This window comes from Mixophyes fleayi, chromosome 8, assembly GCF_038048845.1.
Source record: "Mixophyes fleayi isolate aMixFle1 chromosome 8, aMixFle1.hap1, whole genome shotgun sequence".
In the NCBI taxonomy this organism is placed as follows: domain Eukaryota; kingdom Metazoa; phylum Chordata; class Amphibia; order Anura; family Limnodynastidae; genus Mixophyes; species Mixophyes fleayi.
This window is the reverse complement of record NC_134409.1, coordinates 21,566,646-21,585,028: the sequence shown is the minus strand read 5'-3', so window position 1 is coordinate 21,585,028 and position 18,383 is coordinate 21,566,646. Positions and strand designations below refer to the sequence as shown.

Sequence of the window (18,383 nt, the reverse complement as noted above, 5' to 3'; positions counted from 1 at the left end):
AGCAGAAGGCTATTGGGGATAGAGAAGGCCAGCAGATGACCCACGCTAGTAGGGCGTTCACTTAGACCTGGCTGTATGGTAAATGTATTTGAATGTCGGGGGTGACTAGCCCCCAAAACTTTAGGGATTTTGATAGACTTAAATTGATTTTAGATGCTTTTAAGATTATTTAATAAAATACAGGGTCGTTTTAAATGATAAGTTGTGTTAAAAAGCATCTAATATTAGGGCTCTTCCTCCCCTATCTCTCCCATGTAACACATGCACACAGATGGGTGACACAGACAGACACACTTAAAACAAAGACTGAGAATAACATCCAGTGTGCAGAATCTGGCTTTATCACTAAAGTATCTACCTGTGTAATGAGAAAATGGTAAGAATGTGGAATAATGAAGAAATAAATAGAACTGGTTGGTTAAATAGTAATTATATAGTTATAACATTCATATAACATTCAATAATAAATAGACATAACTACATTAATAAATTAACTAAAAAATGCACTTAGATCATGAACACTATTCGAATATAAAACAGAAAGTTTCAGACCAATTCTTTTATGCTCTAAAGGATCTGCAAAACCACAATCTCATGTAGACAAATAGAAATACAGATGCATGTGTTATAAATGAAATGTAAGTAGTGCCAGCACCTATATTCTGAGTATGTAAAGTTTTACAGTACATATGAAGAGATTATCTGCACCAGATTTGTATTTATTGAATTTACTTTCTACTGGTAATATATCCCAAATTATTATTTCATTGGGTTGCTCTACCAGAACAATAATGGTATGTAAGGCAAAAAAAGAAGAAGACAAGAAAGGTTCTAATATCGGAAGCACATTGGGCGTGATTCATTCAGGCCCGAATCTGCCGATTTTGACCATATCGTACGCAAAATCACTGTGTGCATGTCCAGAAACGGCAGAAACATCTGTGAATGCGAACTCGGTCCCTTTCCGTGCGCTTGCGGGCACAAAAGACACTTACTACGGCCTACGATTTTGGGGATTAAACTGGGCGGTGAAAGGGCATTTTGCCGCAGTGAATTTGCAGTAGGGGCGTGCCACACTCAAGCACACACATCTAAGTCCGATTCAAGCTCTGGGTATCTTAAAGTTACTTGTTTTTCTGCCGTATCTCTTGCTCCAGCTATAGGGCTAGTCTGATCAGTAGTGATCGTATGAATGCTATAATATGTGTTTGCAATAATGCAAGATTTTTTCTTTTAGTTTCCTGTGCGTTCTTTTGCAAACCTATAATCCACATAGTTATTGGGCGCATCCGGCTGCGTCAGGTGTAGTAGAGCACAGCAGATCAGACCCTGATTTAAAAAGCACACGCATCTTGAGATCCGTGTCCTGCTGAATTTGTGTGGACGCAAAGCCTAAATACGTGTGTATAATATTGAACATGGGTTGCGCTTAGAATACCTGCTTTGATGAATCAGGCCCGATGTGTTCTGATGCTCCTGCCACACTAACACACACAGCCTTCAAGTTGTGGGATCAAGGGTGGCTCATGTTTAAAATGATGTTTCCCACCGCTGGTCTAACATGACCTGTATGTTCTTTGCTCCTCTGTGCTTTAGTACAACCTGTATCTTTGTATACTCACCTCCCCATGTGCTGTTAGAACTATGCCCACATGCTTTAGAACTATGCCCACATGCAACATATTTTAAAAGGTAACATTTACTAAACAATAAACACGATCTATTTATGACATTCCAAACAGATTTGTTGAAAAGTAAAATGATATTTTTGTACTGCCTTTTAATCAGGTATGCTTTAGCACCTACACACGAACACAGTTTGCTTTTAGTTTTCTCAAAACATCAGAATTTTTTTTAGCATGGCATATGGAGCGCACCTGCCAAGAATTTTAATATAAATCAAAGCTAGAAACAGTCCGGGATACATTAACATGTTGCAATATGTTTCCTATCTTTAACCCCTGTGTTATATTGACAGGTCCCTCTATACGTACAATGTCTTGCACTCTCTCGCCTCACAGCTAACTGAAACAGAATTTAACAACAGATAAGAACTGTTTGGCCCACAGCATCTGCCGTTTCCTTTAAAAATCTTGAACCGTATTTGATCTATGGCCCGGGGCTTTTTGGCTGTTTGGCTAAGTGTAGGTTTCTTCCTTAGATGAAAGCAGCTACATTCCCTTACAATTTTTTGCTCTGTAAATTTTCAGTGATGAAGAAAATTAAAAGGTTTCTCCACTTTAAAAAAATCTATTTTTACTAAATAACTTCCCTTACAAATAATAGTACTTCCACTGTGCCGGAGATCTTTATTGATCACCTTTCTACAGTGGCATTTCTTTGCCACTAAAAATTGTACTTTTCATGCACTCGGGTGTTAATTCAGATAGACACCCGTAAAAAAGAGTTAGGTATAGTTAACCTTAGTGTAGTTAATTCTCTTTCTCATTGCAGGAAATATAGAAGTATCCATAAGTGTCTTTACCTATTTGAAATGTTGTGAGGTATGGCCAGATAGCCAGCAGAATAGAATGGAGACGCTTCGCTTCTCATTGTATTCCAGTAGTCCCCATTCTGGTGGAACTGTCCCGAATCTTGGACCGCATATATGGTCATAGTATCAGTAAGTGTGTGCTTATTCACAAGAGCGTGGGTATAGTTGGATAGATCTGGCTAGGGTTTGTGTAGATTTGGGGAGTTATTTTGCTCTGATTCTGCTTTTTTATAATGTTGGGAGGATGGCAATAAGAGAGGGAGCAAACGTATTAAACATATTAGATAGAGAAGTAAAGATAAAGGATGACTAAGTCCACGGCGCAAAACAATGTATCAAATCAAGAAAGGCAGCTTGTAGCAAACTATATAGGAAACACCAATCCCTATCAGATATATATACACAAACAGCAAAATTTGCAAACAGGCGCCAATCATCTATAAATCCACAACATTCAATAATGAAAAGTCCAGAAACCAAAGAGGTATGTATGGGTACACAGGAAGTCCTATGTTCCAAAGGGCACAGATGTAGAATCTTCTAATAAAGTCCCGAATATTTCAATGTTCCTCGTAGATCATACATAGGAAAGAAAACAAAAAACATAGTGCAATCCACATATATATCATATGGTTTCGGTTTGACCACATGATCTGTCCGGCATTATCGAGTGAATTTGTATTAGAGGACTGACGGACGTGAAGAACTACATCTTTTGATACAGGCTTGTTTTATCAGACTATTCGGTGAGTGCGCAACCCTGAGGGGTTCATTTTAACCCGTCATCACGTGAGGTGTTCCCGTTTATTTACTATTGCACGGAGTACATAGGGATTTTTTCTCCTCTATCCACATCTTGATATATATGTGGATTGCACTATGTTTTTTGTTTTCTTTTTTTCTTTCCTATGTATGATCTACGAGGAACATTGAAATATTCGGGACTTTATTAGAAGATTCTACATCCGTGCCCTTTGGAACATAGGACTTCCTGTGTACCCATATTAGATAGAGATTTTGCCATGCTAGATATACAATATGTGGATTCCAATCAGGAACATTACATTGTCGTAAATGTGAGTTTATGGCATTTCCGGGAGACTCCAGGACAAGTAGGCAGCCTCCCGGACTGTGATGGAGGCGGAGCTAAATTGTGCGATTTTACATCATTATGCTCCGCCCCATGGTATGGAGTGCCGTGATTTTTGACATTTCCTAGCAGGGGGTGGGGCTATCACTACTCATGCAATCATCACACCCCCGCCAACCCCCTGTCACATGACCTCGTATGGTTTATGGATTAAACACAGCTATACAATCTGATGCGTTTTCCTAGAGCCATTGCCTGGCATAATTTGTTACGTAAATGTGCTCACTCTGTATATGATGTAGTTGGAAAATAATCAGGTATATATGCAGCATGATGGGTCATTTGTTGGCATTGCTGCCTCACAGTGCAGGGGTCATGGGTTCAGTTGCTTCTAATAATGTGAACCCTAGTGAGGCAGAGACGGTACGGCTACATATTCTCTGTACAGCACTGCATAATATGATTATCCTTATATAAATAATATGATATACAGCGCTGCATAATATGATTATCCTTATATAAATAAAATGATACTAACGTTTTCCCTTAGGGTTAATGCTAAATCTATGTACAGTATGAGGTGTGTTAAGTGCTAAACATGTATTTTTTAAGTAGACTGTTTGTTTTCCTTTTACTTACATACTATGCCCAGTGGGGAACTTGGCTTCACTTCCATTAAATATGTTTGCCCCGTATTTCTAGATATACAGGATGCATTTATGCCTTGTGCTTGTCTACTCCCTCCATGGGGGTTATAGAAAAAAAAACCCGTCCAGCTTTATCTAAAACACATTTCCTGTGGTTTTCCCGGGGATATATTTCTTAAAAAGCCATCTGTATCTGCCATTGCATCTGCCAAGCATAGTGTAATACAACTTAAAAGAACCGTGGTAGTAGATACAACATTCGCTTATGATTGTGTGAGTACAGTATTTGGCTTCATGTTGTCTGAAAAGCTATCAATCATGTAAATAGTTCACATCTGACCACCCTTTGCTGGTTTTACACGTCATTTGTAAATATGGTAGACTTGTATCCTACATGCCAATGTTTTGCATTGCAAATTCAAGGGAAATAAAGGTCCGATCCACCCAAACTATGCCAAAATGCCAACTATGTCAGGTCCACCAAGATCAAACCCATTTTGATGTAGTTCACACACTTTTTGCCTCCCAAAATTGGGTATATTTCTATTGCTGGGAAAATGAGTCTCAATAGTTAATGCCAGCTGTCTGTAAATCTACTGAGATACCTACTTTTCCAGAAAGGAAAATTGGAGATGCTACCCATAACAACCAATCACATTCTAGCTGTCATTCATCTAGTACATTATAGACAATGATAGCTGGAATCTGATTGGTTGCTATGGGCAATAATTCCATGTTTCCCATTCCCATTGAGAACTCTACAGAGCAGGATATCATAGTCAAGTTGCAATGCATAATCCGAACTGGTCACAGTTTCTGATAACACGTGACACTAATGCTAAACTTGAACTGCCAACTCTTGAATGGACTAATGATCTACTGCAAGCAATTAGTTGCTAGCACCTGAGGCTTATTTCAGGCCTATATAAGCAGCTTCCTGGGAACAACACAGTACCAGTTTATTGAGCTTCTCTCCTTGAACAGGATCTCCTGATTCTGTTGATACCTGGCTTCCATTGTTTGACCCTTGGCTCTCGGGTGAACACCTTTTCTGGCTCTGGATCCCTGGCTAATACCTGGACTTACTATTACCATAGGCTCATTCTCTGTACTTAAACATACAACACTTTTTCACTAAAAACTGTTCCTGTTCCATTGTTTGGGTGTAGTCATTTCCTTAGAAGGAAAGGTCAATACTAATCATTACTTGATACAGAGTGATCATCTTCACCCATGCTGCAGCATTTCTTGCCTGTATTTTGTTTGCATATCTTTGAGCTTTTGGACATCATAATGATATATTATGTTTGCAAATTACATGCATACCTTTCAGAAGTCCTTGGGTTTTTGCACTCTAAAGGGGTACAGCTCACCTAAAATGCCCATGGTTTCAGTAGATTAAGATGCTTTGAACGATCTGAGGCATGGCCTAGTATGTTCTGAATTTCCAATCAGGAATCTTGGTATATATAGTAATATATAGTCACATTAAAACAATATGTCAGTAGTAAATGTGGCATTGGTGAGTACAGGTGTCTGTAATTTAGACCATCCTAAAAATATACTATTAGTAAACAGTAAAAGATAAACCAAGCAGTACTGATTTGTTTGTATGGTGTTAAGTTGTAAGATAAATGTGGTGGTGGTAAATATAACCTCTTTGGATTGAGATGAGGTCTGGGATGAGGACATAAATGTCATAGATGTAAATGTCATATGTAATATGACAATCATTGCAAGATTAAAGGAACACAAAGTAAATGTGCCAACCTCAAAAAGTTAAAGTGAAGGATTTGAAACAGTGGTGCCCAACACGGCATGCAGCCAGCAAGGCCATTTTTGCAGAACGGATACAGACAGACCTGAGCTGTTAGGAGAGAAATATTACTGCAGCAGCATGTGCATGGGGATACTTGTGCGGCCGCAATACTTGTTCTGTTTTCACTAACTCAGGATGGAAATCAAAACCGATTAAAGCTTTTTTTCATTGTTTTGAAATATAGTATTTTAAATATTTTTTTTAATCTAATTTTTACTGTTTTTTTTATAGTAGTTGAACTGAAAGCCCAGATTTGAGCCTAAAGTCGGCTCACGCATGCACCTAAATACAGTCACTAACCCAAAAAAATGCGCTCTACTATAATAAAAAAGTGCCGTTAAGGCATTATGGTCCTCCCCTATTATTAAGGCTAAAACCAATCAGCAGGACATATTGGTCATCCATTGTAACTTACAAACCTTCCAATATACTGTACTGGTTTTTAATATCCCTGATTTTATTGCTGTTTGTAATAACACAGTCTCCTGACATTACATTTTAAATGGCATCTATTGTAGTCCTATAAGCAGTCAGTGACACAATGCATCTTGTTGTTTCACTGCATCTATTTATGTAACACATTTATAGGCAATTTAGGGGTTTACTGCACTCTCCTGTCACACTTGACACAGCACAGAATTAGCACGTATACTTTAACATTTATATGGCCTTTTCTTCAGCAAATGTATTACCTGCAAGGATAGAATCACTGGGCTGTGAGAGCTATTATTGATTAATTATAGTTATGGATATTCGAGCAAGGAAAAGTTACAGGTCTATCTTGGGCTACTGTGGTACTCGTCAGGCTGCAACATACAAAACAGTGTAATAATTCTGCTTTTATCAGTATGTGTTACCATCCAAACACCAGGGACTTTTTTTTTTGTCCAATATGATTATTTTATGAGAGCTTACTATTATTACTAGATAATACAATTAACACAGCACCAAATAATCAAGCAAGATTCATTCTATGCAAAGCCTCCACATCGCTCTGAAAAATGTTCAGCCTTATTGGTAAATTTCTTTAAGCTGGTGATCTGGAATAGTCAGGTTTTTGCAATGTAAGTAGCAATTGGTTGATTCATAAAAACACAAAACCGGTCAGAATGCTGCCGTGATGAAATAAGTTGACGTAAATGGTTATAACGATATGGAGCATAGGGATCTACTTATTAATATGTGATGATAATGATGATTTTAATATATACCATACCGCTTCGCCGGGCAAGCCTGTGGGAATATGCACCTATATGTCCAGCTTGTAAAAAAATTTTACAAAAACAGATTACAAATATTAAAAATAAAAAATTGCATTGTAAAACTTTTGATCATTGAACAACAGGTTTACTTAAATAATAAAGCTTTTTTTCATTAATTTCCTCTGTTTTCGCTATCCTGAGATGGTGACAGTAAGTATTATTATTATTATCCTATTATTTATAAAGCGCCAACATATTATGTTGCCGTGCATTGAGGGGATTCCAAATGGGTTTACAAACTAAGAGGTGTGGGGAACAACAAATATATAAGGTAGTACAATAACAATTGGGAATGCTGGGGGTAGAGTGTGGCTTCAGTAAGTCAAAAATATTAATGCTGCCATAGTGTGGTATAGTTGAAATGAGGAGAGACCATGGAAGTGGAGACATGAAAAATTAACTTGTTATTGTAACAATCTCAGGTCCACTGCTGGCAATTGTCCTTTATCATTTATTTTAAATGAACCTCCTTTGATTTGGTGCTGCATTGGCACTCTTTTGGATATATGCCAACTCTGAGTAGCTGTGTTACAAGTTTTTTTTTTTTTGTTTTTTTTGGCATCAAGCTCGCTGTTGGACATAGAGTCAGTACAGTTGTTCTACGTGTTCACAGAAGTTGTGGCGGCAGATTGCCATAGGGTGAAAAGGTATGGCAAGAGCAATAACAGTTGAACTCACTAGGTCCAGCAGCTGAATTGAGATGGTATTCCATAAAATCTTAGAAACAACTCTATCCTACCTCCTTGGTACTCCTCTGTAATTTCACACTGCCTTCACAACTTTTTAATGGTTTTATATTTATGAGAATTAGATTATGTGGGAGATAGGGCACAGAGTGGATCTACTGTGCAGCCATCTCTAACTACTGTCTGTGTAATCTACATGTGATCCTTGTTAAATAGACTTCCCCATGGACATTTAATATGTTCTCATAATACTGTACCTTGAGATTCTGGTGGGAAGGTTAATTTGTATGTTTCCTTTTGTTTTGTTTATTATTAAGTTTGAAAAACCTCAATAAAAAAGATTTGTTTAAAAACAAAAACAATCAGGCTATCGCATTGAGTCCCAGCGAATCTCATCAGGGCTGCATGTGTGGTTTATTTGGATGTCTACCTGATTCTTCTGCCTTATCTCAATATCTGTAAGTTTGCAAATAAATAAAGTGTGGCTGGAATTTCATAAGCAGTAATAGAAATGGCATGTCATAGCACATGTGTTGCTATTCCCTGGAACAATAAATACTGTAGTAGCAGTTTCAGGAAGCTCCACTGGCTAACCTGACGTTACTGAAAGAGCAGCAAGACCATGATTCAGATTATATTTGGGCCCCTTTCATCTATCATAATTCCGAGTTGCACAGACACCATTGTCATGGAAGTAATTGATACCAAGAAAGAAATATCCTAAAAAAGTATTGTTCTTTATTGTTATTACAAATTTGTGGATTGATCAAAATAGGGTAACATACAGCCTCCTTCTTCCACATATGGTGGTTTTGCCTTGTTAAATACTGGGATGTAGTAGTGGGTGCAGCTGCTATGGGGCCCGGTGTGAGGATGTCCTGGAAATGCTGGGTTACCCTTCTTTGAGACCCCCAACTCCCCCCCTGAGAAGAACAGTATGCATGGCCAACACGTGCTGCTCAGAAGGGACCCTCGCTCTGCTTTGAAAAGAGCAGAGTTGGGGACTCGAGAGGCTATAGCGACATCACAGTGCTCCTTCTCAACTTTGCTATGGGGCTCGGCTATGCACTGTTCTGCTTCTGGATTGAGCCAAAGTCTTAATGTAGAGAGTTTTAAAAACTTAGATCCCAAAAACACCTGGAACTTTTTACTTGGCATAGCATTCACAGGATTACACAAATACCTAAGCAAACTTCTCTTCCACATACTTAATGAAGCCATATATGAGCTAACATGATTATGGAAACAATCTCATCCTCTCTCCTTACCAACCATCCACACCACTGTGTGGCATGTGGCAAACATCATCGTCATTATCATAATTTATTTATATAGCGCCAACATATTCCGTAGCACTTTACAATTGGGGAAAAACATGGAATAAAGTTCCTCTGAACTGAGTAAGAAAGCTCATAATACCAAACTCGTTTGGGACCCCTTTTTATCTTATAATGGAAGTCCTTACATGCAACTACCTCTTCCTTGGGGCAGGATATAACTAACTGTTTGCACTTTATCCAGCCTATAGAACCTAAACAGCCCTTCAGATAAAGGCCTAATCAACTACTGCACTTTGGTGTGGGGGCCCAAAGCCTATTGGACCAGGGTTTGGACCAGAGGGTGCTCTTCCCTTACCTACTCCCCTCTAGCCTCCTATCTCTTTCCTTATTTTATTGTTTCCCTATCCTGATACATAATTGTACCTCTATACAATAAAAATACAATACAGTTGGGAACCTGTTATCTGCACTTGTTCATATAGCTGTAAAAGGTGTAACTACTGCTTCCGGATAAAGGAAAATAAGAGTTTTATAAAAGGGTATCATATACTTTAGACATTGCTGCCAAGAATAACTACTTTCATTTTACTGTCATTTCATCTTTTGTAAAGTCCTTTTCCTTGTCTCTGGGAAGACTAAAAGCTTTTTTTAAAACGTTTTTGTTACTAAGCAGAAATGGAAGCTAAATATAAAATGGCAAGAAATAATAAGAAAGATTAGCTATATGTTTACACATTCCTCCATTTGAAAATATTTACTTTGTATGCAAAGCAATTTGACTCGCCTTGCACACAGTGGCAACATCAAGGTTGTTTCTCATTGTAAGTATATGCCCTTGATCATAGTTATAGATGCATAAATACAAACTAACTTCCACTAATTTAGGAGGTGCAGCTCCTATGGGGCCCAGAGGTGAGGAGGGCAGTGCGATGCCAGTTCATCTACTCCCGAGGCTTCCGAGCAGATGTGTCAGGCACGGTCCCGCTGTCTCCTCGGGACAGCTGCCTGCGTCTCTGCCCAGCGCGTCTGGTTGCCAGGCAACCAGACGCGGAAGTTCCGGCTGCCCAGCGCGGCCTTCTGCGCATGCTAGGCAACGGGACACTACTCTATAGTCTCAGCGACAGCTGAGAACAGTGCTGCCGCCCACTATACTCCTATTGGCTCCCCAAACCTTAAAAGGCACTTCCTGTGCACTCACCTGTGCCAGAGTATCAGGTCTTCCTGCCTCCAGCGGTTTCCTGTGTTTCCAGTTCCAGCATTGTTCCTGACTTTCCTCGTTTGCCTGTGACCCTTCTGACCCGGACCGTTTGACCACCCTTTTTGGATCTCCCCTTTGTACTGCTCTACCGGAACGTTACCGACCCGGCTTGTCTCACCATCCATCCAGATATCCTTGTGTACTTCCTATTACCAGAACGTTACCGACCCGGCCTGTCTGACAACCTCTTCTTGTATCTCGCTGTTGACTCGTGGAAGGACCGCGACCTGCGTGTTCCTGCAGCGGAGTCCATACCTGCTTGCGGGGGTTCCTGGTGAATACCAGGGGCACGTTAGATTCCGCACCTTCCTTTGAGTTGCGCCAGCAATAGCAGGTACGCAAATATAGTTGTGACAAGATGCTTGGGTGGCACATACATCATGAAGCCCTGTTTGGTGTTTCAGTTCAGGAATTGAAAGACCAAATAAGGCTTTACTGTCAATTATATCACACATTAGAATTTACAAATGTTGTTAGACCAAAAAAAAGCTTGTTCAATGGGTTACCTGACCCATGAGCCACAAGATAGACAATACTAGTAATAGGTAGGGTTGCAGAACACATTGGGCCAACTAGCTGGTCCTGGGTACTGCCTGGATGGACAATAAAATGTGTGCTTACCAGTCTAATTCAGTCCATTAATTTCCTTTTTCCCCACTGAAGAATCAATGCCAATGTGACAACTTTTAAAAAAAAAATCTATTTCCAATTTTGTTAATGTTTTTTAGCAAGGCGATCTTGTTCTAGTGAAATCGTTTGTAGACTAAATTTACTTATGTTTTATTCCTTGCCATGTCTATATTTTAGTTCAGTAAGTCTTATTTTGGGAAATTATACAGTGCTGGGAGCTTGATGTTAATGGCATTGTCGAAAAATTACGTATAAGGAGATTTAAACTGTTTTCCCAGATTTAGTGCATGTATAAAGTTTCAAGTCACTTTAAAATTGAAAGTAATTTCAGTGAATTTTGCATTTACAGTGTGTGGACTGTATGAATAGTCCCCCTATGTGGATAAAAGCTAAACTTTTGCCCCTGAACAATTTTTAGTTCTTATTAACCAAATGTAGCTCCTTTTTATTGCAACTGCTCAGCAGGCAGCTCTGAAAAGTGTTTTATGTGAATACAGACAACTATATTGATGTCATCTTGATCCAATAAATGAAGAAACCTCTGCTCTCTTTGATGTATTTCTGTTAGCTGTTATTGCTAGTCGTGTCACTTACGGGTGCAAATGATGATGATGACGGTCGTCAGCAGTAGCTAGCCACTTCTGATTGGCTGATTGTGAATTCACTTCGGAAGCTGATAGTGCTATCTTCAATGATCGTGCCTATATTATGTGATTTTTCGTTTTCTTTGCTACTGTCAGTTGTACTCGGGAAGGACTATTATACCTGCTTATTATAGAGGGTTTCTGTTTAGTCTAATAGCGAATGTGTTCTTTACTATACAAATAAATGTTAAAAAAACGTATTCTTGTGCCTATGACCTGGTTGGATATTTTGTAAGTGTGTATGTCTGACATTATCCAGCGCATATGCTACTTATGCAGAGCTGGATACACCTTGAGATGCATCTGACTCAGCATATTGCCTCTTTTTTACCTGCGTTTTTTAGAGTTTATTTTTTGGACTCACTTGTGTCCGACTCGCGTTAGCCCCATTATATTCATTCATATTTTGAACTGCGCATTCACAAGAGCATGGATTGTGTTCATTTGTTTAGAGAAGCCCTTTTACTTTAAAATTGTTAAAGGGGATGGGCCTGATTCATTAAGAAAAGTAAGGTAAAAAATTGAGTAGGTTTTCTCCTGGGCAAAACCATGTTACAATGCAAGGGGCGCAAATTAGTTTATTATTTTGCATGTAAGATAAATACTGGCTGTTTTTTCATGGAGCACACAAATACTTGATAGCTTTATTTGTACGCTGAAATTTAAAGTTGGACATGCCCTAGGACATGCCCTACCCCAACTATAAATATGCCATCACATTTTAAATTTGTCTCCCCTCCAATGCAACATGGTTTTGCCAAGGAACAAAGTTACTCATTTTTTTTTTACTTTCCTTTCCTTATTGAATCAAGTCCTTTGTGTAGTCCAGTTGCATATATGGGAAGGGGCAGATAGGTAAGGGATTAATGATGAGGAAAGAGAAATGGAAATAAGTTAACTTATTTGAATACGTGCTGGAATAGTAACCAAAATCTGGTTGGGGTTTGTGGTTCTTTATTGAGTTAAAGACTGCTGATTGTGCTATGGTGGAGGTATGTTTTACCTGTTTTGGACTATGATGCTTTTTGGTGGCGAATGTATATGATGTATGCGGGATCAGGGAAAGAATACCCTGTATGTGGTATACCCTGGGCTGTGGCTATATGGGAAACTTACCTCAAACAACATAAATACAATGAAACAGTGGTTACATTTGAGGAGTACAGATACCCACATACAATGCATATGTATGTTGCAAGAAAGGATACTGATGGACAATATAAGTAATCTGCATGAGTACTCTAGAACAATGTGGAAGACAATGCAGTAGATGTACAGACTAAAAAAAAGGTTCACCATTGGTAAGTATACCCGAAATCCATTGGCTAGTTATCGCAGCGGTAACTGTACTGGCACAATACCTGTCCTGTTAACTCCTTCTTAGCACCATCTTAGCAGACAATGGCTGCCAGTGCTTGCTGGGACTTCTAGTCCACAAACATACTGGATTATAAAACTTAATTTGGCATCCGCTATCCAGGTGAGAGGTGGAATCCGATTGCTTTTCAGCACAGGGGGACCCACATATTTTTTACAGGCCCAGTTCTTCTAGGAAATTCCAGGCTTGGCTAACCAGGCTGTGGCAGGTACCACATTATGAGAGGAGAAATACTGTTATAATAATAACAGCCCGGCCTGGCATAGCCCGTTGGTGGTTGCTAATTGTGCTGGGGAACCCCACACTCATTGTCACCCTACCTTTGTTGTAAGCAGCACAGGCTATAGTACTAGTGCTGGTTAAATATTAAGTTTGGAGACAACAACGACGACTCTTTTTTAATTATTATTTATTCCTTTTCCTGGGCCCTGGTGCAGCTGCCTCTGCCAGCCCCAGACTCTGCACAGCCACTGCAAAAGCCGAAGGGGCATGACCATGCTAAAATACCCCCACGGTGCGTCGCAACTTAGGTGTGGCCATAAAGCCTAGTGTGGGCTTGTAGACCAATGGAAATTATTGGTCCTCACATTCAATTTCCACCATCAACTATCCAGCTCTGATACAGCCTATGTAAATTGAGAGCATGCAAACTTACTTACCCCTACTGTAAGTAACTTGAGCTTGCATGCTCTCAGTTTGTTTGGTTTAAAGCAAAGCATATTATTGCAGCCAGCAGTTGGACTTAAATCCAACTCTAAGCGTATGTTTCTGCAGCAGGAATGGACAGCTTCATTACCCTAGCTTGGGACCGCCAGGACGATTGTATTGTCTGAGGGTCTTAGACGATGTATCTTACCGGAGCCTACACAGTTTTCAATGACATACAGAATTTGAGAGCATCTACCTTGTATTCTGCAGCCAGGGTATGGAGCAGGAATTCAGGAGACAAGAGGGGTAGCATAGGGATGGTAAGTGAAAAAAAGGGCACCAAGCAGTATGAGTCAAAACATATTGGCGTGCGTCCTCCAGGAAAGAAAGCAAAAATATAAACCATATCAATATTGCACCCCAATGCAGTGTTTCAGGCTACAGCACAGTGGTATATCTATAATGGGTGCAGGGCTAGCTGTGCACATGGGCCAATGAGTCAAGGGGGCCCCATGAAGCCCTCCCAAAGTTTTATACTGCTGCCAGGATTTGTTTTCCTCTCTGCAGTGAGCTCCTCTCCATTATATCTTCACTGCATCGGTGTGGCTAAGCCCCTCTCCCTGGCTCATGCATTAATAGCTCAGTGCTTGTGGATGGATCTACTTTTAGGTGATACATCAAGTGTGGTTGTGGGGCCAGGAAGGGATGAGTGAGAATGATCTTTCTGAGCCTGGCCCACTGTAACAGTCGAGTTATTAAGAAGAGCAAAGCATAAAAAAAGGAATAACTTTGCACCTTCACAAAAACCATGTTGCATTGGAGGGGGATGTAAATTTAAAATGTGGGGACAGATTTATAGTTGGGGCAGGGCATGTCCTAGATCAATTTTAAAAAAATAAAGCTATCAAGTATTTCTGTGCAACATGAAAAAGCAGACAGTATTTTCCTTATGTGCAAAATAATAAACTAATTTGCACTCCTTGCATTGTAACATGGTTTTGTCCAGGAACAAATTTACTCCTTTATTTGCTTTGCTCTCCTTAATGACTAAGGTCTAATATGTGAAGACATATTGGAGCAGAGCTGGCAGCAAGTATAAAAGGTCTGGGTGCAGGGTGGGCGGCACAGGTCTCCCTTAATTTATGGACGGGTAACCATAGCAACTAGTCTGTTATTGGATCACCCTTCTTTAGCCATAATTGATGTAGCCTATAAGTTGATTGCCCCATCTTTACCCATTATGCAGCACTGGACCTAGGTATGGACAAGAAAGAATTGTTAGCGCTGCTGGGTTGCAGTTTCAAGCTAGTGGTGCTACTGGTGTGATTGGCATACAGTACATGCACTCTTCACTAGCTGATGGAGTACCTAGAAATAGTTTCAGCCCACCTGTCCCGCGGCACCTCTCCAAACTGGCGGATGCAGTGACTGGTAATGAGTGGGGACATATCCCTCCCACAGGTACCCCCACAGCTATACAAGCGTTATGTTAGGTAAAAGAATGCACAAAAGAAAACAACTACTTTAAATAAACTTTTTTGTTTTTTTAATTCTAAAAGTTCTTTTTGGTACAATAATTTTATTTTGTATTTTCTTGTCATATCCCTTGTGTCTGTTACTGTAGTATATTATTTTCTTTGAAATATTACAGTATACTCTGACTACTTACACTCAGTTGACTCATAAACTTCATCCTCAGTGGTATTAATTCCAATAATGAATCCTTCCTAGACTACAATTACTGCAAAAATCTGAGAGAGCAGCGACTGACGAAGCAATATTGTAAACATATTGGCAGGCACTGTAGAGTAAACACAGATTTACAAGGAATATTAATATAATTTAATTCTACATTGCTTGAAGTTTTGATTTAAGCATGTCAAAACTTCACTATTTATGTGACTAAAAGATGAATATAAAATGTGAATGTATTTGGCACCTTAATAATACGAATACTTATAAGTGACAGCTTGTCATGTAAACTGACATATTCTACTGGAGTATTCTATTAAAAATGCTGGAGTATTACAGTTTCAATTTTGAAGGGAGCGTCCCCTCTTCCTGCTTTTAACATTTGTATCTGAGCAGGAGAACCCTAAGTATAATATATGCAAAAGTTGTTATCTCATGCAATAATTTATTAAAATTACTAAATTGCAGAATATGTAGAAATTTGAATAACTGTTAAGACCAGAAATATATTTGCATTCAAGTCTTTTAGAATTTAAAGTAAAACTGAACATGAACTAGATATTTTGATATGGTGTATGGGGATGTAATCCCCTGGTATTATAACTGTATTTACAGCGAATGGCTTGGCATACCTGGTGGTGATGGCTTCCCAGGATTGGATGTGAGTGTCACATGATCATCACATATCCTATCCCGGGACACCCTCGTCAGCCGCACACGTATGGCTGCTTGCAATGTGTTTCTCTTATCCTGGAATTTTCTTTTCTCTCTATGTATATATACACCATGGGCCTGATTCAACTGCAGACGCAACATGCACGCAACTTGTGTTCAAAAAACACTTCCATCATTTAATAATATATGGGATAATCCAATCCCTATTTAGATATTAGTAGTGTCAGAGTTCTGTGACCATCATATCGGTCACAGAAGTCAGACATGACTTATAATATTTATAATAATTAAGTTACGCATGACATCCCGATTTTCTGCTTATAATTATGATGTCATAACTTCAGTGTTCAAAATAAAAATTGTGTAATAACGCACCCCATACGGTGAATTATTATAGATATGAGAAGTCAACTCATACTTTTGCAACCTTTATAATGGTCTCAGAACTCCTTATTGATTTCTAACATCCATATTATTTAGAGTAGGGACTGGGTTATTTCTTATATAAGTGAGATGTGATGTGTTGTGATAGTATTGTCCATTATAGCTTTGTAAAGTTCCTGGAACACAGAAACATTCAATACTAGTTAGTAGATTTAAATGTTATTTCTATATTAACAATGTATTTATCTATGTTTAATACAGGAAATGGATTGGGAAATGAAACAGCCATCATGTCTCGGAATGTTAGCAAACTGATTGTTACTCCTCCTGACTTTTACGGGCAGCCAAAAAAGGGGCACTTAATATTTGATGCCTGCTTCGAAAGCGGTAAGTGTTAAGGCATGAATTTGATAACTCCTGCTCTCTGGCAGTGGGATGATGGGGACCTATTGCCGTAGCCTATGGATAAACTGGGTGTGAAACATATTGTTTTTAATTTCTCCACCATGACCTAGAGAAGGTCATTCATTTTGAAGATGCTATCAATTTCAACTAAACCACTATTTTTTGTATCTATTTATACTGTGTTTTATATTTTGTTCATAATATAGGTTTTAACATCATTGAATGCCCTCATATAACTAGCAATGTAAAAGAGAAATTGAAAATTTATATCTAACTCCTTCTGCTCCTAATTTTAGCTGATTTAAAATTCTTGATAGATCATAAAAGGAATATGTGTGATCTATGTTCTGTCCCCCTACATCAAGTGGGCTCTTCTCGTGGGCTTAACCAACCAGAGGCATGAGAATGTGAGATTGTATCTTATCAATTCACTAGATACCCCGTGCCTCATGCCTCGGTGATGTCATTAGTTACTAGTGATTTCATACACCTGCCAACAGTGCAGTAACATATTTTTGGTACCCAAAAGGGGTATAGCTTTGCCCAATAACGGATGGATCGTGGTGTGGTTTGGCACGTCAAGGTGTGACCTAATGTATAACTATTTTCTGAATGGTAATGTTGGCTGTTTTGGCATTCTAATGAATTTTGTTTAATCCTACTAATTGCTGATTCCACTGAACACAGGTGACTGATTCACTTATATCCCCTTCTGTAGTTTGACAGCATACACAGTGCATTGAAAATAGATTAGGCACCCGGATGATTGATTCGCACTTGAGCAAGCCTATAAAGGGGCACTTTTATTTCAGCACAAAGTAGAACTTTCTATGAAAAGAACAAGTGTGTATTTATTCTTTCAAGTATATTTTATTATGAATGAATGCATTAATTTATGTAAGCAAATAACACTACTGACTCTCCTCCCCAGCAGGATAACAAACTGCAGGATTATTTCATGGAGTACACCCATGTTGCTTTGCCTCTTAAGTTCTAATCAGCGCTCTGAAGCTATGAATATTGTTACTTAAATTCCATGTTTCCCTAGTCTACATCTGGATTTATGACAGTCCCTATTCTCCCACCAAGGGGTAGAGTGGTCTCTGAAATTAAAAGAAAACAAATAAATAAAAAATATATTGGCATTCTGAATTTTCTGATTGTTTTTTGTTGCAATGTTAATATTGTATAAATAAAATACCTTAACTAAAATTAAATAAAGTAATATAATTTTGCAAACTGTTTATGTAATGATAACCAACAAACTCTGTGATTTATAATATGATTTTTACTTGTATGTGTTTATCTAAGTCACAAAACAATGTTTAATCTTTTTATGGCTGGTTCAGTTCCTCATTAGAATAAAAAAAATAAAAAAAAATATTAGAATA

The 18,383-nt window shown here is 38.7% G+C and overlaps 1 protein-coding gene and 1 long non-coding RNA gene across 3 annotated transcripts in view; both read left to right on the top strand.

Moving 5' to 3' along the window:
- LOC142099006 (cytosolic carboxypeptidase 6-like) overlaps nucleotides 1–18,383 on the top strand; it is a 1,251,957-nt gene that overhangs the window by 56,695 nt on the left and 1,176,879 nt on the right. For both annotated transcript variants that reach the window (XM_075182041.1, XM_075182040.1), the window contains one exon: nucleotides 16,849–16,974. In XM_075182041.1, the coding sequence (XP_075038142.1) occupies nucleotides 16,878–16,974 (97 nt within the window). In that variant the 5' untranslated portion in view covers nucleotides 16,849–16,877. The remainder of the gene's footprint in view (nucleotides 1–16,848; nucleotides 16,975–18,383) is intronic.
- Nucleotides 17,670–18,144, top strand: LOC142099009 (uncharacterized). Its single transcript, XR_012678463.1, has 2 exons — nucleotides 17,670–17,835; nucleotides 17,924–18,144. It is a non-coding gene; the product is annotated as an uncharacterized LOC142099009 (long non-coding RNA).